Below are 22,723 nucleotides of genomic sequence, written 5' to 3' on the forward strand. Positions count from 1 at the left end.
TGACTGTGTGGGTGCTAACCTGCCAGCCAGGGTCAACTCACCAAAGTCTGAAATAGAGCTTAGTCAGCCAACAGACTATTCACAATACACTACTTCACATACCCCAGCCAAGCACTCCCAAACCGTCTATCATGGTGGTGTGCGAGTCAGTGCCCACCACACTGTCTGGATAGTAGTAGCCGTCATGATCCATCACCACTCTTGCCAAGTACTCCAAGTTCACTTGGTGGATGATCCCAGAGCCTGGCGGAATAATCCTCATATTTTTAAAAGCCTGAGAGCCCCACTGAAACAGAAGGAATTGGAGTAAAAAATTTTCAATGCACATGAGCACTGGAAGAACTTTTGTTCATTGCACTTTTCTCCATGCAAATAGAATTAATTCTTTCGGTACCTTTAGGAATTCAAACCTTTCCTTGTTCCTTTCAAATTCCAGGTCCTGATTTTTTTGCAAGCTATCTGATCTGCAAGTGAAAATAATCAGCTGTCAGAACCAAAAGTATCCACCTGAAATTTATGTCTGGTCAGGTATACCCAAAGGTTGAAAGAAAAGAAGAGTTATTAGCTAATGTTAATGCTGATCAATCTCATATTTTCAATCTCACTGCAGCTGTGAACTGCAGGCAACCAATTAAAAGGATTTAAGAAGTCTTAAGAGATAATACCTGAAGTCTGGTTCAAATGTGAGTGCTAATCTGCATATTATATATGTGACAGGCATAAAACTTGTAGCTTCGGAATAGCTACACCACTTTTTAGAGCAATGTGAAGTTCCTAACACCTAAATCAGAAGCAACCAGTACACAACTGCCCTGCAACTTCAGTTTAAAAGAGATTATCACTGATGATGCAGTGCTGCCTGAAGCCGCTGTGTTTCAAAGCAGACAGGGCTAACAAACTCTTCACTTGAATCAGCTGCCTAACTTAGGCCTGAAGAGTTTGAAAGAACTGAAGCATAGGGCTGGCCAATGTTCTCTCCATATATACATGAGCCTAATAGAAATAAAATAAGGCTGTGAGAAAAAGTAATTAGCAAAAAATTATCTAAGTGAAGTCCCAGATACTACTGATAACATAAAATGAATGTTATTAAAATAATACAGAAACAGAATCATAACAATTGATTTTGTTCTATGGTAGAGATGAAAACATACCTTGTTCACAAAGAAAGACACTGTTTCTGAAAGATCTTAAAAAATGTGAGGCAAATTAAAAAGAAGAAACGTTAGGTTTCTAGTTTAATAGATTAGTGCTAGAACACACATTACCCCAGAGATCAGTCTTTAGACGATTATTTCTAATTTTGCATCTGTTCCTAAACTGCTTAGTGTTATGTTAAGATTAAGAATAGATACAGCATCTCTAGAAAAAAGTTAAAGGGAGTTGATTTTCAACAGTTACATAGGTAAAAATTTTTTGGCCCTTTTCCTCCCCTACCAGCTATAAAATGGCATCAGTGAGAATTTGTATCCTTACTAGTCTACAGCTAAAAAAAATAGGAAAAAAGTTATATTTGAAAACTGTCTGGCAACATCTTCTATGAAGCAGGCTTCACAATGCATATCTGCTCAGAAGTTCCGTATTTTTATTCTAAAGAAGCCTCTAAATATTAGTACTGAGAAAGTGCTCTTCACGTTCTTTAATTTCCACTTTCTAGGAATGTTCTTCTTTGCAATGCTATAACTTAAGTGGCCTGCTTCAGAACTGTCTCCTATAGAGGACAATAAACAGAGTATTTCAGCAGGCAAGGTAACCGCAGACCAAAAAACTTCAGGAGTTTGGAACATGGAAGGAAACCACTGAGAAACACGTAATTGCAGGATCTGTTTGGAAAAGTAGTTCTGTAGGCCCATGTTTAGATATCATAGAGGGCAGAAGGACCCCTATGCAGAGGTCTTTTATTTTATTGTGGGTCTAGTGAGTGCTCATCTTTCTGTAGCATGCTGAGGATTGAATAGCATTATGTTTCCTTCCTGAACTTATAGGGACCATATTAATTAGTGCCTTGTGCTCTTCTGCATGGAGGCACTGAACTAGCAAACAGTTCCTCAGAGCTGGGCTAGGGCAGGTCATGTCTATTCTTATATAAATAAGGAAGAAAGGAGACATTCTTACTTGTCCTTTCCAAGAAGCCCTACAGGGTCAAAAAAGTGCGTGGAAAAAAGCTATTTCTGAACAACTAATAATAATGCAGTATTATTATGGAAAATTACGATCACCACAGGTCTGGACTGAGCCTGTTTCTGTTAACATTTAGTCCAGGCTTGCGCTGCTGAGAGATGCACCACAGGAAAAACAAAATTCCTCCATCTAATTCACAGCAACTGATACAACACCCTAACTTAAACACTTCTTAGAGTCTAGGATGTTACAGTACAAATGCTAGGAGTATCACCAATAGAACTACTTTTATTATCAGCAACTGGATCCAGCTTACTACCATTAAGTAAGAGTTATTTTGTATCCTTACCGCCTGTTAAAATCAACCTGGATGGAGTGATCTATCACTAGATCAGCAGGACAGATAGGATTGATTTTTTCAGGGTCCCCACCAAGTTTCTTCACAGCATCACGCATTGCAGCAAAGTCAACCACGGCAGGCACTCCACTAAAACAGAAGAGAAATAGACACGGTGAAACAATTTGGAAAAGAAAAAAACAAAACAAACACAACTGAGATCCTGAGATGGAGAATAGACACCTACTGCCCCACACAAAGCAAGCCACAGCCTTACCCTGAGTCTGGGATCATTACTCTAGAGCAGAGACAGTACCCTTGGAAAGACAAAGTCAGAAGAGAAGAACGGACAGAACTGTATATCCTGAGCACTGTAAGAATGAAATGCTAAAACCAAAATTCATCAAGTAACAGAAGCTGTTTAACATGCTTGGCTGGGAATCTGGAAACTTAGTCCTAGTCAGCATTCCTTTGGGACCTTGAACTGGTTTCTCTTCCTTTTGCTCGGTTCCTCTCTCTCCTCCCCAGTCTGTTTAAAAAGAAGGGGGGAGGGGGAAAAAGACAATGTCCTTTCTTTGATTCTCTGCTATGTTTATTTAGCTTATTTTAAGTCAAGGGTCATCTCTGAGGTTTTGCAAAGCACAAGAGAACCTTCTCCATAATCAGGGCTGTTTGGTACCTTCCACACTTCAAGTGAAACTGGCAGAGCAAGGCATCAGATTTCTTAAATTACAAAGGACATGACTGCAAAACACCTTTGCAGAATAACTGTATTTTCAGAAGTGGATTTAACTGCCCTGCCAGATCACTGAACAAACATGAAAGGCAGAAATAAGGTGTACTATTCATCTTTACTAACAAAATCTTGTACTCACCACTGAGAAAAGACCTTATTTCACAAATGACACTCAAACAGCATGTTTTCAGGCTATGGGTCAACATTCATGTTTCTGCCTTCTCACATATCTTGTGACAATCCTGCAAGCCCTTGAACTTCAAGTGACTCAGAATAAAGCTAACAGACCTTTTTCCTCTATGTTTATATGCCCCATTCTCAGCTTCTACAGGGGTAAGTACCACCATGACTTTTTTTTTCAATCAGTTTGGGAAACCTTCCTGCATACCAGCCTATCTGATTTTGCTGGCTACTAAGACAAAAAGAGCTATCTGTGATGTGCTCGTAAGGATGTGCCATCATTCAGTAACCCACTGAGAACACTGTGTTTCTGCAAGAGCAGCCCAAAGCAGTGAGAGATACCTCATCCTGAATTCACTCATTTGGATGCAATTTATCTATCCCATTTTCTTCCCCTCTGTTTTGAAGAGTTTCATAACGATATTTATTTCTTGATCCCAGACACACTTCATTTAATGTTTTTATCATGAGTGTTTGCCTCTCCAAGTGTTGTCTGTAGCATGACATCCAGGAAAGCTGAAAAATGTCCTTCCAAACATTTCACTGCTCTTCTTTCCCTCGGCTCACCCCTCCACACCAAGCTGAGCATTGCTGCACTTTCAAGAGCCCCTCTTCCTAGCTTTAGAGAGCATCAGACTCACGTGAAGTCTTGCAGAATAACTCTTGCAGGCTTAAATGGCACTTCAACATTCTTGTGTTGCACCACTTTCCAGTTGAGAATATTCTCAACATCTCCCTTCTTCACTAGGAACTCATCACAGTTACGGATTGCTGCTTCCAAGAGGACTCGAATAGAAAATGGCAGGCGTGCTGCATGGGTAAGAGGCAAGAAACAAATTCAGTTTTTACCTTAGGGCATATGTCAGCAAGTGCAGTTCCACACCTGGGGCAGATGGGTCTTCAAGCGCTGTCCCCTTATTCTCACGTGGCTTTATCCCAAATTATCAGACACCCTCTTCCAGCCTTCAGCTTTGTCAGTAGGTCAGTGCTAAGTGACCTGTCCCACTCAATTCTTTGAGCAGATTTACTATCTCAGTCCCTGTGAGACAGCAGACACCTTTGCTGAAATGACTCTTTCCACAGCTCTTCCATCCTCCACAGCAATATTAGTCTGAAAACATGCTGTGCTCTCCTTGTTTCTCTGCAGTTTCCTCTCACTCTTGCCACTGAACACAGTCATATAAATGCACTAGAAAAACATAATTTTCTACCTGACATGTTGGAAAGCATAGCTTTAGTGGTAGGCAGTCTCTTCTTCTCCAGAGCTGGAAAATGAAACTGAATGGCAGTAAGACTGTGCATCTGCTAATCTTCTTTTACTTCAAGATAGAAATACTTATAGAAGACAACACAAAATATTATTAGAGCAGTCCTGAGAGCTTTACTATAAGCAATGGGTGTGAAGAAAAAAAATGAAAGTTTCTCTGTCCTTCCTCCCCTAGTCCACTGTAATAATAGCTGTTTGATTTCCTCTCAGAGTATTTATATTCAAAAGTGTCTTGACACATTTGTCTCAACTTTCTACACAGGACCTCCAAGACACGAAAGTCATTTAATCACAGTGAGACCTCATTACTCCTATCATAAAAAAACCCCAACTATTATTCAGGACACAGTCATTCCAAATAATTTGGGGGGGTTTTGTTGGGTTTTTGGTGGTGGTGGTTTGGTTTTTTTTTTAAATCTTCTCCCCCTCACCCCTCCTTCTTCTGTTGCTAAGTTATTCCATTTTCCTGCTGGATAGTGAGAATTGTGTCCTTTTTTCTTTAAAGAATCTGGAGTTTATCACTCCTGGAATGGATCAAATGGTAATACCATACATGTATTTGTCTATTTCTTAAGACTCACCTTTGCTTTTCCCACACAAAGTCTGTCATTTACACACTACCTGAGCCTGCATTGGTATATGCGCTGCTGACATTCAGAGAAAATGTTCCCCCGCTTGCTTCTTTAATTCTGCTTAATCACCTGTTTCCTTTTTGAAAGAGGAAAAATACCCAATATAGACAGCCTTAAACTACAGATACTTGCTTTCTTAGTCAGTGGCATGGATTGTAAGATTTTTACCAGTACCACATGGAAGACGTCTAAGTACATGTGTGCACAGCATGTAGAGAAAATAATACTGTGATCTTGACATTATTTCTGTAGTTCTAAATTTCCAGAATTAAATTTTGCTAAATTTTGTTTTCAAGAACCATCTTTTGAATTCATAGTTCTCTCCAAATACCAAATATCATCCAATGTTGCAATGTCTCTTCAGGTTCTGTTCATCAATGTTAACGAAATGCTTTCCTTATGTTGTCAACATACCATATCTTACATCTTCTAATTTGCTCAGATTAAAGAACTTCTTCAGAGGCTGTTTAGGGTCCAATGGCTCCACAATCCGTACAAAAGGGTTGTTCATGGTTATTCAAGACCCTTATTGTCCCTAAAACACAAAAGAAAAATCAAAGCCATTTTCACAACATCTGTCCCGCATACAAAATACGTGTCCCACAGTCCCACAATGTACCTGTCCCACATACAAGGCCTGTACCAGACAAAAAGGTACTGCATAGTCTGTGTTAGTCATGCCTCTTCCCCCACAAATCTACTTGTAACATGTCCTCAGAGATAAAAGGTCTGCAGGAAGATAAGAGCATTGTGAAAAATATGGATACACCACATGGTTTACAAAGGAAGTTCAATGTCTACACTATTCTCTTCTTTACGCTGCTTCTAGACAGGCCTTTGTGCCTCTGTGATCCACGAACCACCACAACAATGTGATCCCACTTCTTAAGTGGCACTGGTCTAAAGCTAAACAAACAGGCATTTGTATTCAGAATTAAAAATTCAACTAAAACAGAAAACAGAATAGTTTTACTTGAGCCAGGAAGTGTTACAGACTAAGATTACAAACCCTGACTATCAGAGACACAAAGAACCCTCCTGATTTCGGAAAGATTCGTTAGGGTCACTACCAAAAAAAAAAAAATACTAAAGTGGACTCTGCTGTAACCATCATTTTAGTTTGAGATCTTTTCTTCTTTTTATGGCTATCCCAATGGTGTACTACATAGAGCATTCCACTGGGAGCTAGGATTTTTAGGGTTCACTTATACAAGTTAAAGTACCCTGAGATATTCCCAATATCAAGGCCAACTAGCATAGAGGGACCTAAATTCACTCTAGAAACATCTCTCAATATCCAGAAAAGGTTAACTGCATGCAAACTGCCTAATGGAACAGTTCCTAGGACACTCTTAAGACCTAAATTCCGCCCAGGGCTCTTTTGGGAGCAATGGCTTAGGCCAACACATGCCAGGGAGCAAGCTAACAATTTAACGGTAAGGACAATTCTCTTACAATGCCTGGCAACATTCTCAGTCACGATTAAAACTCTTTTAGAATAGAGCTAATCATAGGCCTAATTTCCAGATCTGTTGTTGTTTTCCCACAGCACTGTTCCTGTCTTCATTCAAGTACCATTATCTTTCCTTGCCCCAGTTTTTCAAACAAACAAACCCCAAAGTATGAGATGCACATCCTTTGACAGGCCTTGGAGACCATTTGGTGCAAAGGGATGCACAAAGTCCAGTATTTCTTAAAAACAGTTAATGCAAGGCCAAAAAGTGAAATAATTTATCTCACCTGTCAGTCTCATTGACTGTTCAGGGAATACTATTATGTGGAATACATAAGGGGGATTTTGAAGTATTCCAGCACAAATCACATTTCACATATTTTGAAGACAACAGCAAAGTTAGAGGTTAGATTGAGATGGAGAGATAGCAGAAATAGTGACAAAGGAAGGTCCACATGTAAAGCAGCAAGATAGTGTAAAAGCAAGAAAAATTTCCAGAATTCCGTCAAACAGAACAATGGAAGTTTCTAGATAAAAAGTTGAATGCCCAGGGAAGGCAGAAAAGTAGGCAAATGAACAGACTGCAAACACCACTCCTCCAAACATTCGCACCTTTTGCATTCCCATGTACAAATTATATCCTGAGATTCCTCTTCCCAGCTTTGCAGATACCCATTCTGCACATAAGCCCATCAAGTTTTAGGTGTCATCTTCTTTAAACAGAATGAACTACTCAACTATTCCTCTTCTAAGAAAACTGTGCTTCTACGATTGAGCATGACCAAAATAAACTGCTTCCTTCCTCTCCTTGCCAGCTATGCTCCTGATTTGAGGATATGCTCCTCTTTATTTTCTGCCTTCCAAGCTGAGAACTTTATTTTATGCATATCCACTTCTCATGGGAAAGTCTAAGGGTAGCTGAAGATAGAAAATGCTGGGATATCCCCTGACAGATAAAGCAGGAGGTCATTACTTTGATATGACCATAACGAGTGCACTGTACTCAGTTCACATATACTCATCTAAGTATAAATTGCAGCTGTAACATTTCCCATCCAAGTCAGTGTCTTGGCAAACCACAGTAGCAATTCAACATGCTATGACACATTATCTACTTGTTACCGTTTCTTTGCCAGACATCACCTTCTTCCCTGAACACAGCTTTTTTAGTTCACATTATGAGATACTTCAGTACAAACCTGCTTTCATCAATGAGTTACACAAATATGCCAAATTGTGGGATGACCAAGTTCTAAACACATGTTCTTTTCACCTGCCTGGTCACACTGATTTGAACAACTCTGTTACAATCTTGTAAGCCATTTAGAAATCCCTGAAAAGAGGTAAAGTATCTAGAAAAAATACCAACTCACAGCATTGCTGTAGCAAATTTCACAGAGGTAGAGAAGCCTCAGTCATTCTAACTACTACTTACAGACAGTAAATTATAAACCAAGTGGCCACAGCACAGAACTCAAGCTAGTGATCTGCCAAAAAGATGCAAGGGAGCAATACTCTGCAGATTGAGTACACCAAAATTTTTTAAGTAATCACTGCAATAGATACAGATTAACTTGTGATTGCAGCACAGAATATTTATTCACATTTTGCAGGCACTGAAATGTAAATATGCAAACAGGCTAGCACGCAGGGGAGATGACATCTGTCTGCCTGGGATTGGCGCAGTGCATAGGGTCACATGCATTGATCATGGCCAGTGCCACATTACCACGTAATAACTGATCACACGTACCAAAGAAAGCACTTGATCTTCTGCCTAACAACCTCAAAATTGTTTGCGTGGAGGTGATATCTGAAATGGGATTCCACATAGCGGCCCTCAGGAAGACAGAGGTACAGATTAAGAGGTTCCTAATGGTAACAGCCACCCACACAAACAGTGCTCATCCTGGCCTTGGAAAACAGCAGCAACTCTAGCCCAGGCTATTCCTGCTCTCCAGTTACCCAGACACATGTTCTTTAGTGTTTGTGCAATCCTGGACATAGCCCTATGACTCCAGGGCTTTCAGCTGACTGAAATCTATGAAAATGGTTCAACTGGGGAGTTTTAAAAAAAAAAAAAAAAAAAAAAAGGGAACATAATCTTATTACTGGAACCTGGAACCTTCTCAAAGGGTTGCATGACTTGTATAAAGTGTACCAGACAAAAAATAGCTTTATTTCAGCCCTTCCAGTGCCTGCTAATACAATTCTGATAATTTGGCTCATACTAACGCTGATCATCTTTAAACCTACACTCCCTAACTATCACTATTGTTTTCCACTCACCTTGTTACATCAATGCAGCTGCTTAGCACTGTGCCTCCTAGCTCCATCTCTTATCAGAGTATGCCTCGAATTCACCCATAGACTGCACATCAGCTCATCACAGAAAGTCTCTCTCTCCCAGCTCCGTTTCTCTCTCCCTCACAGAAGCAAAAGTGCATAAGTATTCTAACCATGAATACCAGGAGGGGCAAATTTATTTGGACAAGGTCATAACTTTCCAAATATAAAAAAGGGAAGCTGTTTTTTGTGCATGCAACATTGGCTCTTCAGGACAGAGAATGAACCCTTGGCTGTAAGAGCTGTTCCATGCTGTCTGTACCCCTTGATAAGAAACAGGGGGGGTTCAAATTTCTCTGGCAACACAAGTTTTACATTGTGATACTGTAACAAAGCATTTGCACTAGCAAAATCTGAGTACAACAACATTCCTCACTTCATCTGTATTGAGTGGGTCAGCGAATTCAGCTTTTACCATGAGAGCTCAGAGGTTTACTAGCAACAAAATAGCAGTGCAAAAATGCTTACTGGCTGTACTGTGTGTGTGGATCTCTATGGCAGCCTGAAGACCACACCATTTGATGATCATTACATAGGAACCATGCACAACCCCAAGGGGACAGAAGGAAAAAGGTGTCTGTACCCCCCACTTTCCTTGTCTTCTCTTAAAAGTTAATCAACTAAATCAAATACACTCAAAGCATATTAAAGTCTCATGCGGATCTCCACAAAAAGGATTAAAGTATGTAACTTAAAATAACTTTTTTTTTTTTTTAAAAAGAACATTCACAGGAGATTTTAAAATATGTTGCATGTGCTGATTTCAAATCTTAAGCTGATGTAACTTTTCTGAGTATCCAACATAAACACAGTACTGATATTGAAATCTTTATGGTTGTAATTTTTTTATAAACTTAGGGGAAAAAAAAGTAATCTAAGTAAATCACTTGGGTAAGTAACTCTTGACAAGACAATGGAATAGAAGGAACAAATCAACGTAAAACTAGGAACCAGAAACTTTAATGGGCTGGTTGCCCAAGAAGCTTGGCTATACCGCATGAAAACACAACCTTTAGTTGAATTTAACTAATTATAATATGAAAACCACACTTCTAGAAGTTAAGATACCCACCTCCACCTGAAGACCCTCACCCACTGAACTTGTGCAGTAAAATTAAAAGATGCTGCATCTTTAAATGAAGACAAAGACAATATACACCAATCAGCTTGAAGATATGGAATTATGGGCACCAGTAAAAGGTTGATAAACAATGAGTTGTTGCTAATTTACAATGTATAAATAACTGTTTTAGTACTGGATGTGCAGCTTTGTGGGGATACCCCCTAGCAACCCTTTCTGTGCAGAACTGGCAATAAACAGCTAGTATCTCGACTGTGTGTTATTGGTTTGCACACTAGGTGAATGATCCCACAAGTTTTGGGACAACAGTACTAGTCACATCACAACACCTTCTACTGGAAAAGGACTCAGTTCAGTAACTGAGGTATTATTTAAAGCATGTTCTTGATTGACTGTGGGTCCTGGACTCTACTTCAGACCCCTTTAAAAGCAGCAGTGTGACTTGGAACACTTTCAACAAGCTGAAATCTTACTCAAATTAATGGAATTGAGAAAGCATCCTTATATATCCTGTAGTTTTGCACTTGCAGAAATCATCTCATGCAGACCCCAGACAGGCAAAAGGTGTGCTGCTTAGCCTCCCACTATAACTAAGAGAACCTGAAGACACCAGAGCTGTTCTAGACATCACTTTAACATACTATTCTACTCTCTTCAGAGCTGCAAGAGCACCTGAAGGTAAAAATGAACACAGCTAATCAGGCTAAAAGCAACAATCTCTTTCACACCATTAAAAAAAAATTTTTTTTAAATATAACTGCTCTTATCTTCATTTGTTGTACCAGATCAATACCACCAACTACATTGTTCTGGGTTTTTTTTAGGGATCTCAGGGGAGCCCACTCATCTCACTATCCAGAATAAGAGGAAACCTTAGCATACAGGAGTACTTTTCTGCTAAAATACATGCTGACAGTAAATCATTCTCCTTCTGTAGTACATGACATGAGTGTTGACAAAAGACTCTGGATTAGTAATAATCCCAGGATTGCCTGAGGACAAACCAAGGACACAGATTTATTTTGTTTGACCTGCAGAAAGGACAAAAAGAAAAAAAGCCTCTGGATGAGACAACCATCTAAGCTTCAGGCCGCAAAGTAAGAACAGAACAGGCACAGTCATTCAGGATTTTAATCTCACTCAGGGAAAGGGAACATGTCTCCGCCACCACCTTTTCTATACCATCTTTGGCTTCTTAGTTGTCGTCTTTCAAATTGTGCCTATGTTATTAACAAGAAAAGTTCATTTTAAGCATCCATGCATAAAAGTAAACACCTTATAGATTGACTAAAACAGATTTCAAGTAGCAAAAGCTCTTTTTCCTGGAGAGTGGGTATATTCTCGGCCACCACTGGGAAGCACACACTCAGCAAAAGAGCAGTTTAATTTGAACACTACCAGATGCTAGAAATGCCGGAAAAGGTTACACTCAGCCAAAGAAAAGAAAGTATTTTATCAGCCATCAAGAAAAGGAGGAAGGCACAAACTAGCCGGTACTAGCAGGAAATCTGTGAAGAAACTTCCAGCTGAAAACTGGGAAAAGCAGGACTGCTATGATAAAAGCCCTTGCCTGGTAATAAGGCAGAGGACATAGGGAACATTCATGGCCTTACTTGGAAAATACAGTATGTCCCACCCATACTGAATCTGATCTTACCACCTTTCATTGCAATTCCTCCTCCTACTCCTCCAAATTATTTCCCTTAGTTTTGTCCACTCAACTGATTGACATTGTGTGTGTGTGTGTGTGTGTGTATCTGTACTTGGCTGCTAAGTGTGTGACAAGCACCTCTAAATAGCAAAAGCAAGTAACTAAAAAAACCTAAGGGGAGCTGCATCACAGCAGCAGGCTACTGTAATGTCATTAAGACAATATTGAGCATGCATTTTCTCATATTACTAAGAATTATATATATAGCCGAACATCACTTCTTAAACTGAGGGCTATTGCTCTGTTCCCCAACAGAAAACGAGTCTCTGCAACTTACATAGCTCTTTTTGTGGTTTCACATTCTACTCACCAATGGGCCTTAATTAAAAATGGTGATGACTACTTCCAGTTTACTTAAGTTATAGATCACTTAGCCATGAACAAAGATCTCTTAGCAGGTCCAGCATGTAGGAACGTCTGTCCTATTGGAACTGCAGCGTGGTCTGTGTATGCCTACCTTGCCTGAAAAGCAAGGAAGGAAAATATCCATGTTAAGCATTTTTTATATTAGTCAGGTGTCTGCAGTAGTAAAACTTTGGTAAGTAAATCCATCCATAATTCAAGACAGTTCAGAAAAAAACCTAACACAGATATATGTGTGGTAGAAAACAAATTTAGTTTAAATATCCAACTTGCCTAAGAAAAATGGTTTTGTTACCCTGGGAACAAAACCCCCCCCCCAAAACAACAACAAAAAAACCACATGCACAAAATAAACCCGACAAAAAAAGCAAAAAAACCCCTACAAATTCCCCTAGCATTTGGATGGAGTTCAACACCACTACTAGAACAAGCAGAGACTTGTTTTATGATGTATCTAGCTATAATTACTTTTGGATGCCCACAGAACAGATGAGTGCAACTACTGTTGCAATAAACGCAAGTTTCTTGTTTTGATTAAGAGAAGATCTTACTATTTAACACTTACTCTACCTGTGACAGATAAGGCCACTATATAAGAAATATACAGTGCTGCATTGCTGTAAGCAGTGACAAGATTTCAGTGCTAACAGTTAGACTTGAGAAAGAATCTTTGTGTTTCTCCATTACATGCAGAAGTCCTTGTTACATATAGATCCTTAAAGAGAAGTCCACTAACAATCTGATGACTGAGCAACTATTCTGCTGGTATAAAGTACATCACTATCGCGCACTGGAAGAAAATATAGTCAGATGTAAAGGAGGTTTTTTTAAACACTCTCTAAGCAAAGTTTCAGGGAGCCCCTTTGAACTTTAACACTGAAGAGGAACTCTGTACTGGAACACAAATGGGACTCTGATTGCAGACTTTACTGCTTTCTCCTGATGCCTAAAACTTTGACTGCAAATCCTAAAATATTTATTTATTCAGAGCCACAAAGTGCTACACTTCCAGTCCACTGGACAGATGAGTAAGTGCGTATTCCTATAGCCTATAGCCTGTACATTTCACAGGCTATCATAAGCGTTCTGACCATTCCACTTTGTTAGCAGTGCTGTATTGCACATATAGGAACTGAAGATTTAGTTCTGAGATCAGGTTTGTGAAATCAAACCTTTAGGTCTTAAAGTAACTTCAGCTCCAAGTGAGATACATGCCAAGTTCCAAGATGTGGATATTAAACTCCCTCAAGTCATCCCTCCAGAAAGCCAAATGCTACCCACCCCCCGCCTCACTTCACCACAGTTAGTTCACTTACTGCTTAAGGGACAGTCAAAACACTTCTCATGTATACATCTCACCAGCTTTTGGTGACCCAGGCAAGCACACGTATCTAGTATTCTCAGACAGCCTCTGGAACACAATCTAGCCTTACAGTTAACAAAATCCAGATCCTAATTAAGCAGGCATAAGTGTTAAGGGACTGCTGTGTCAGCAGACACACCGCTGAGCGTCCTAGTTAAAAAGTAGAGACTAATTTTCTTTTTGCTGCAGGAGAATGAGTAGTATTATGCCTGAGAATACAGTGAAGCTTATTTGGAGCCTACAGAACAATGAAAAATGAAGCCTTGAATCTTTTCTTTCCCTTGAAAGAGCAACTCTTAACTTTAACCTACTTCCTACCTCTGTACAAACTTGCTGCTCATTTCCCCTATGTTAGCAGTCTTAGACTGTTCATTAACAAATATGCAGCATGGACCAGTTTTAACAAAGAACCAGCTTTCAGTCTTAGTAAAAAAAAAAAATTTAAAAAAATCCTGTGTAACACACAGAAACATGTTCCCACCGATAACATGGAAGCACTGCGAGAAGTCTGCAATACAGAAAGTGCTGTAAGTGTGTACAAAGGTTTGGTCTGAAATTTGGTTTCAATTTCAGTAGGCAGCATTAAAAGACATCTCAGTATTGGTCTGTTTGTTCCAAAAGGCTCATGTGAAGGGGGGAAGGAATGCTGCAGAGGTGCATGGGAAGGGGAAACAAAATGGGAGTATTGTGAATGAGCCCTCTACTAATGCCATTACCATCGTACCAGCTCTGCAAACTGCTGTCTCTGCACCCCTAAAACTCCTTTTGTGCAACTTGCCACCTGAACTGTTTCAGAGCTATCAAAGATATGTAGGTGGAAGGAGTCCTTTCAGGATGAAGAAATTATGAGAGGATTACTACTGTAGTGAAATACATCTGGCATCATGGGGAAAAATTCCTAACTTTTCATGCCATTTCAAGACAAATCCTGAATTTGTGCTCTGCAAATAATGAAGACAATTTTCTCACAGCAAAACTTGCTGCCCACAATCTCAGCAGCTATTCAATTGCTCACATAGATGAGTCCAGCTTTCGAACACCCATGGCTTCAGTCTGTAAGCAGAACAAGTGCCTATCTGAGAAGATTTTACCAATTCCAACTAGCTGTTACCAGAGTTTACTAGTCAACCTCCCTGGGGAGGCAAATTAAGTTTCCACAAAACATTTTTAATTCAGCTGGCTTTTTCAGAACAGTTTTCCACAAAAAAAGGGGGGGGGGACGGGACCACGACACGACACAACAACAACAACAACAAAAAACCCCACAAAACTAAACACCCTCTTTCACAGGCTTCTGAAGTCCTGACCCTAGAATTGTGGGATGTCCCAATTCCTGCAAGGAAGTGCCAAATACCTAGAGGAAATCTTCTGAACTAACCACTCCCTGAGGCGGCACTGAAGGCAAGAACCCCCAAAAATTCTTACCTCCTATTCATACAAACAGAGCAGACTGGAAATTAAGACTCCTCTCTACCTTCTCTCTGTTTCAAAAGAAGGAAAGGGACCACGCTTCAATTCATATCCTTCCAGTGATCTTAAGTGGATCTTTACTTCAGGGAGGGAGAAAATCTCCAGCTACTATGTGGTGAAATTCTACGGTGAGTCTATGCTGGAAAACACTAGCAAAAGAGATTTGCTGCTATTCTTACTGTTTAAATATTAATAATATTTCTTCTGTGGTTTTCTGCAATTATTGTTTCAGCTCTTCCACCATTACTACAAAAACTTCACTGAATAATATCAAAGTGGGAGTGTATTATCCTCTGGCTAAAGGGAACCAGAGAGAAAGAAAGGTGCCAAATTACAAATGTGATATGACAAAAGATGCAGTTTGAAAGCCCTGCAGTCTTCAGTTCAGCAGTAGTCTGCATGATATACTGTGCAAAGCACCACTAAGTGATCAGACTGCTTCATACAACAAAAACCTCTCCAGGAATTTCCTCTATCTTACAAAGTCCAGGATGACTAAGGTATTGACAAGTTTCTGAATAACTCTTCACACACAGCACAGATCCTGGAAGGCACAAGAGTCAGCTGCACTTCCTACTCTGCGCATTAAATTCCTCTTACTTTCTTTGAAGAAGTAACAATCCCCAGAAGTTTATTAGGACATTCTGATGGAGCACAATTGCTTTTAAGCACAGCAATACTAAATAAACATTCCAGTGTTAATATTTCTCTAGGGTGGTCTTCCTTTACTTCAGTATTGCGGATTGATAACGAGCCAGTCTGAACAATAGCAACAACACTGAGTGCTCAGAGATATTAATTCAATTCCAATTGTTTGGAGAGGGAATCCTCTGTTTTAGACCAAGTTTCCTGCTGGTACTAAAGAATAAGGAAGCCCAGAGCTCTCTTGTCTTTCCCCCGCCTCACACCTATGCTAGCTTTAGGGATGGAAACCAAACATCAAAGTACAGCCTCCAGTTAAAAAATAAGAGGGAACTGTGATGGTCTTATGAAACATGGCAACGAGCTGAAGAGGTACAGAGGGACTAAGGCAAACACATACCTAATCCAGATTCTGAAACCAGGCATCTCCACAGCCACAGTCCTCAGCCAGGTTAGACTACAAGGCAAATCTGTGCTACAACCTCTGTGACTGTTACTGTTACAGAGCACCTGCTGTCTGTGCCATGAATGCAAAACAGATGATTTTGTCACCCAAAACAAAAAAACCTGAACTATTAAAAACTGTCACTTTACCTTAGCATAGGCTTCACCTTCTAACGCTTTTCTTCCATCCCCTTCTGTGTCGCCTACTTATGTTGCGGTTTTATTGTTTTTTTGCAACACAGCAGGGTTGCTGTGTGCTTGATAGGTACACTATGCACTACCCTCCACTATTTAGGTACTACTGAAATACCAATAGCCAAGGCTGCAGTTGTTCCAGCAGGAAAACTAATGAAAAGGCTTTGCCTAGATGAGGATAGGGCAGCACAACTTCTCTTCCATTCCCGCTCTTCTCCTCTAGCTAAATCTTGCTCTGCTTTCTCAGCTCTGCAAAAGCCGACTCTTCGACCTGGCGTGAGCAGGTTCAAAGCCGGCTCTCGGGAGAGACCAAATTTCAGCCAGCCGGGGCCTGGCCAGCCGCTCCGCTCCCTGCCCCCTTGCAGCGCGGCGCGGGGGGGGCGGCTGCTCGGAGACAGTGTCACAAAGCCGCCCGCAGGACCGCTTTCCGAGAGCCGCCTTCCCCCCGCAGCACCGAGCCGCTCCAACGCCCCCCTCGAGCCCCCCCGCCCCGGGAGCCGGGGCCGCCGGGAGGCGGCAGGATCCCCCGTCCCGCCGCCGGCCCGGCCTGGCCCGGCCTGGCCCGCCTGGCCGCCGATCCCCGCCCTCCGTCCGGGCCCGGGCCCGGGCCCGCACCCGCACCCGCCTCAGCTCTGCCCCGAGGGGCGCCCCTCAACCCCCCGCCTTCTCCCGCGGCCGGCAGGGCCCGGCGCCGCCGGGGAAAGGGAGCGCCGCGGCAGGGGAAGCGGCTGCAAGGCGCCCGGGAGGAGGGGGGGAAGCAGGGCGGCCGCTGCCGCGCCCGCCGGGGCCCGCACTCACCGGGGAGCGAGGAGGAACGGACCGCCGCCGCTTGCCGTCAGAGGCCGCCGGGCGCAGGGAGGGAAGGGGTGGGGCGGGCTGCCTCCGCCCCGCCGCCCTCAAGGCCGGCCGAGCGGGGAGGCTGGAAGCGAGGGAGGGCCGGCAGGCGGGCGGCTGGAGGGGGCGCGGAGCGGGCCGGCCTTCCCATTCCCTCCCGCAGCCCTGGCCCGGGCTCGCCCCTCACGGAGCCGCTGCCTTTCTGGGGCGGCGCCTCGCCCCGGGTCGGCGGCGGGGGCGGGGGGGGGACACGGGGCCGAGGCGGTGGAGCTCTGTTCTGTGTGGAGGGGTGGCCCCGAAGGTCAGGGGGTGGGCAGGGTGGTGGCACCGGGGCCGGGGCCGAGGCCGGGTCGGGTCGGGCCTCTGCTGCGGGCCGAGCCACGGCAGAGGCCGGCACCGTGAAACGGGCGGCGGGGCGCGGGCCGTGGGCCGTGGCGTGCTTCCACGAGCGCTCCGCCCGCTGCCCGCCAGCACGCTTGCTCGGGCTTCGGACGGGCGGTCCGGGAGTCCCCTCGCCGAGGCCCGCACCTGGAAACGAACGGGTCTTGCTCGGGACACCGCCTGGCAGCGCAGGACCGCTTCCTCGGGGCAGCGCGAGAGGGGGGGCACCTCGGGCTGCCCGAGGGAGAGCTCGCTGGCCTGGCTGTTGGCAAAAACAGCCTGTTACTTATAAACTGGTCAAGATCAATACCGTGACGCCAACGTCGAAGAACAGTGTCAGCGTACAGGGCGTCCCAGAGGACCTGGCCGACACCAATCGCCCCCGCAGCTGAGTGCTGTGGGGCGTTTTTCAGTGTCCGGCGTGCCCGCAATAGAACAGCATATGGTTTGGGCCTGAACAAAGTAAATTAAAAAAAAATCTAATTCCAGGAAAATCATTAGATAGGTAAGAAAGGGGAGTAGTGTGGAAAGAGTTTAGATGTGTCGTCTTCCAAGTCTGCAGAAGGTCTTGGAGAGCAGTGGCTAGGAGACTTGCTAACCACTGAGAGTCAGAGCTGGAGGAAAAGACGACCAGTAATGCTTTGTTTTTCCCCTGAAGAAAGCTCAGGCTGAGAGCAAACAGGGCTACTTGCTGGCTTTGCTGCAGAGGAGCAGGTCTCAGGTGAGCAAGCTGATGCAAAAAAATGAAAATGGAAGTGCTCTGCTCTGCTTGGAGAGAAGGGTGAAACCTAGAAAATGCCCAAGATGGCCCACCTGGTTGTTTGCGGGTTGGATTCTTGCACACCGACCTGTGCTGGCAGATCCTGCTATTAAACCTACTATTCTCTGACTGATACTCTAAACGTCCTGTCATTACAAAATACAGTACTTTTAACTTATAATTCAAAACCTTTTCCGGGTTGGCCTGTTTTCTGTTCAGCATAAATATATCATGGAGTAATTCACAGCCACCAAGTTCTCTTTTTAGAATTGAACGAGTTTTTAAAACATACGATTTGCTTTCACAAATTAGTAACTTGGACATGAAACCAGACATTCATTCATAATATTCTTTTCACACCTTTGGCCAGAGAGGCTCACAAGACTGAGTTTGTCAGAACAAAGTCATATTTGTAGTTTGGCAGTGGAAGGAGAAGGACCATTTTTTCTTCAAGACAACCGCAAAAGAGTAGATGACTCTGGTGGTATGAGAAGCCAGGAATTTCTAAAACTTCTTAGTTTCTAAAACCTCTTCTAAATTTCTAAAACCTCCTTAGAGCTTTAGATGTTTCATTAATTGATAGAATTTTTTACTTTTGTGTATGTTTATTTAATAGCAATAAAAGCATTTCAATATGCTGCTCTCGATGAGATAAAGTCCTGCAATAATTCTTTGGGTCACTTCCTTTTTAAAACAAGGATTGTGATTTTTTTGTTGTTGTTTCTAACAGAACAGACTTCCAAGGCCCATGTGCATCACTGAGTTTTGAATCACAAATAAAATCCTTCATACCTAGATACCAAAGCAATTGCTGACTGACCTAAAAACCTCTTGGGCAAAGAGCAAAGTCTAGTGAAATAGCAGGTAAGCAACAGAAATGGGAAATCCATTCATCAGCTCTGACTTCTCCCAGCAAGTATCTGCAAGGTTTGTATTTTCTGTTCTGTGTGGAGGGGAGGCCCTCGAGGTTGGGGGTGGGAGGGAAGATTTCTTACCACAGAAAGAGAGGCAGCACTGGTGCAGCATCTGCTAGTTATATGTAAGGGCACAGAGGCCACAATGGGATTGGAAGATAGGCTGTTCATTCAAGGGTTTATGGTAACGCTGTCTGAAGGTTATCACAGACTGGTGCTTGCAGCACGAGTATTTGAGGCTGTCATTCTTCTCAGCAGGGCTAAGTTTACAATAATGTCGCTTACTGAGTAGATGATTAAAAATTTGTGGGTTTGTGTCTCTCCCAGTACTGCTAGGAGGTGAGTACTACACTAGATCCATTGTTTGTAAGGAAGATGTTTACTGAAATGGGTTCTTGGTTTTAATATCAGATTGTGAGGATGTCCAACAGTTCTCTTGGGCAATCATGCATTGTGCTGAATAAGGGTTAAAGGAAATGACTTTCAGTTCTTGCACCAAAGATGGACGCAAATAGGAGTAACAAGGCCTTTCATGTTGCAGTCATGAGCGTCTCAGTGCTTGTGACTTCCTGTTTTTTAGGGGTTTTCATTAAATTATTTCATGGCAGATGAGGAACTGTGTGTCAGTCCTTTGTCCTTTCTATCTTACTGGGGAAATCCATTTACAAGAGGCTTGGCCTAACCTCAGATTCCTTCTAGACTGTTCTTTGAGGTTATTCACCAAGCAGTGTCCTAGAAGTCCAGGGAGTGCATCATGTCTGTTCAGTCCCTAGGTGACTTCACTTTTGTGCCTCTAAACATACTTCACTCATTCTGATCCTATCAAGAAGTTACAAATACTTGGGATTCCCAAGGGGCAGCTTTCAGCTCATTATAGCTACTAAAGCCTTAATGTACAGCAGTTAGTAGACTTCTGTGTTGTGGTAATCCTCCATGAAGTCTCAGCAGAGCACTGAGGTTGCAGCAATCACAGAATTCCTGTAATTTGTCTCAAACTGGGTGAGGACTGGGATGAGGGGGAGACAATAAACTAGAACTGTCAGCCTAGAGGACCCAGAGCCATTTACCCTTTGAAGCAGCCATCCCCCAAAAGTGTCCCTCAGTAGCACAATCTGCACGTGTCCTCCTGCTTTTCCTGGCTATTTGAAGTATAACGAAATCACCTGATGAGGTTTGGTCTGGAGTGCTGTGTCCTCACAAGCAGCACCTAAGGATACATCATACAACATACTATGTACTGCAGAGCATGATATGAATTAATATTTTCAAATCAATTCAGCACTCAGTAAAACTCTTTCACTCTAGGAAGCCATCTGTGAGCGAGTTTGGGAACTGGTGGGGTGGTAGGTTGCAGGTTATGGCCTACAGCTTGTCCTGAGTACAGGAAAATAAACTTGTTTGGCAGCTGACAAAGGAGTTCATGCTCGGATTTCATCACCAGTCATATACACCCAACTGTTTTAAGCTGTTTGAATTGTCACTGTGCAACAGTAGTACAAGTCTGAAAAGAGAGCATCTAGTGTCTCTTAGAAGACCGGTTAGAAATGCCAGAGTGGGTTCTGGTTATTTAAATAAGTAAGGGCCTGCTGCTTTCCTATCTTTAATTAGATGACTGTGCATCCTCTAAAGGAAATTCTGCAGCCAGCATATTTTATTAAATATATTATAATTTGCTTCTGGTCTTAGCACTGATTTACTTAAATGCCTTTATTTAAATGAGTCTTCAATTCATGTAATTGCAGTAATGCTTATAGAACTTCATAGTTCAGCTTCAGCATCAAAACAAAGATTTAAGTTCTGCCATCTACTGGTTAAATGGGGTTTGGCGGAGGCTTGGTGTCATTCACTACCAGTAAGAGGGCATTGGCTTGGGAGTTCAGATCCCGATTTTGCTCCCGGGTCGAAATTCACACAGGTGTACTGTCAAGGAACCATGCAGTTGCCTTGCAGAATAAAAGCACTTGTTTGACTCCACCACATGAACTGAAGAAAAAGGAGTTGAGAACAGGATTGTATACACAAAATCAAAGCATATATTGAGACCAAGACAAGTAAAACTGCTGTTGCTTGACTGTCAGCACTGTGCCTTCAACACCAAACTACATAACCCTTTTGCAGAATTTCTTCAGAAGTGGATATTCTCTGATCAGCTTATAGGTGCTGTAGTGAGCATCAGAAAGAAGAACTGTGTGCACCATAGCAGTGGGAGAGCAGTTCCTGTCCCTATTGAGAGTAGTGATACAACTTGCAGTAAATGCAGAAGTCTTTGCTGGCTACCAGTGTATTTCCCTGCATAGCTGGAATGGTGTAGAGGACTTTAACCTGGACTAGATTCTTGGGCATGCTCACCCTAAACCAACCCATATTCAAAATATTCTTTAAACTGTTGGCGTATACACAATGTACAATACCCTTGCACACAGGCTGGGTCTGTGCTGTTCCTAGTGTGTATTACAGTTGCACTAACAGTCCCTTACTGAGCTCAGGAGTCTGACAGAAAATGTTATTCATCTGACACAGCTGAAAGGGGATGAAGAGGAGAGTAAACTAATGCAGAAAGTTGGTAGAAGAAACAAACTCTGGAGCCCAGGCTGCTATACTATATATCATGTGGCAAGTCTAAGCTACCTGTTTTCACTTTGAAGCTGTACCAGGCTAAAGAACTTGCACACAATCACTAACCTCTACCTGAGAGGCATCCATTTCCTACTACATGCTCACTGTCATGCATTTGGTGACTGGTAAACGTACAGCCTTGAGCGTTCACTACAGCACTATCCTTCCATGCCCTGTACGGACAAATAGTAATTACTTGTAGTTGCCCTGAAATCCAAAACTCAGTTTACCCACTTCCCGTACAGCCTATTCCACTGAGTTCTCACTTCTAAGAAGTGAGTTGAAGGTGATTTTTTCTTTTGCAGCTCACAAGTCAGGAGTTATTCCACTTAAATAGCAGGGAAATTTCTTAGAAAAATAGGAAGGAGAAACAATAACACTGTCTTTGCTTTAATTTACATTTTTGCTGCAATATAGTAACAACTTCACTTTCAAAATTCTGGACTTGATATGTACATACAAGCAAATTCTGGTTTAGGACTAACTGGTATTTAAGAACAGCTTACAAGAGCTGCAAAATTATGCAGATTTAGCCAAAGTGATGTGCTGTTTTCACAAGTGAATAAAACCATACAAACTTCAAAAATCCTGTGCCTTTTCCTCTTAAGAAACAGTGGTTTTCAAGCATCAGTAACTCCCAAAGTCAGGGATAACAGAGAACCTTTGTGACCTACCTTTAGCAATGCAGCTGAAGTCAGTGCTGTCTCCAGTCTTAAACGCTGTATTAAGCCAGGTTGGTGGAGGCCTAGATGTCTCATTACATGTGTCTTTCTGCAGCTCCAGACAGAGGAAGACAATTGCTGATTCTGCCCTTCTGAGTTCTGTGAAGCATTTTGTGAGTTAAGATGTGGAGCAAATTGTCATTGTTATGCTGACT

At 42.4% G+C, this 22,723-nt stretch overlaps 1 protein-coding gene across 3 annotated transcripts in view; it reads right to left on the bottom strand.

Annotated features, from left to right (window-relative positions):
- Positions 1-17,257, bottom strand: part of ACO1 (aconitase 1) — a 38,624-nt gene extending 21,367 nt beyond the window's left edge. Inside the window, exons 1-6 of one of the 3 annotated variants that reach the window (XM_069776201.1) lie at positions 17,140-17,257; positions 5,688-5,808; positions 4,016-4,184; positions 2,471-2,608; positions 395-464; positions 103-286 (exon numbers count right to left, since the gene is read on the bottom strand). In XM_069776201.1, coding sequence (XP_069632302.1) covers positions 103-286; positions 395-464; positions 2,471-2,608; positions 4,016-4,184; positions 5,688-5,784 — 658 coding nt within the window. In that variant the 5' untranslated portion in view covers positions 5,785-5,808; positions 17,140-17,257. Of the gene's footprint in view, positions 1-102; positions 287-394; positions 465-2,470; positions 2,609-4,015; positions 4,185-5,687; positions 5,809-16,102; positions 16,182-16,296; positions 16,600-17,139 lie in introns of those variants that run through there. The other 2 variants (XM_069776203.1, XM_069776202.1) reach the window with 2 other exon arrangements.
- Positions 17,258-22,723: the final 5,466 nt, after the last annotated feature.

The sequence above is a fragment of the Haliaeetus albicilla genome, chromosome Z, assembly GCF_947461875.1.
Source record: "Haliaeetus albicilla chromosome Z, bHalAlb1.1, whole genome shotgun sequence".
NCBI classification, from domain to species: Eukaryota; Metazoa; Chordata; class Aves; order Accipitriformes; family Accipitridae; genus Haliaeetus; species Haliaeetus albicilla.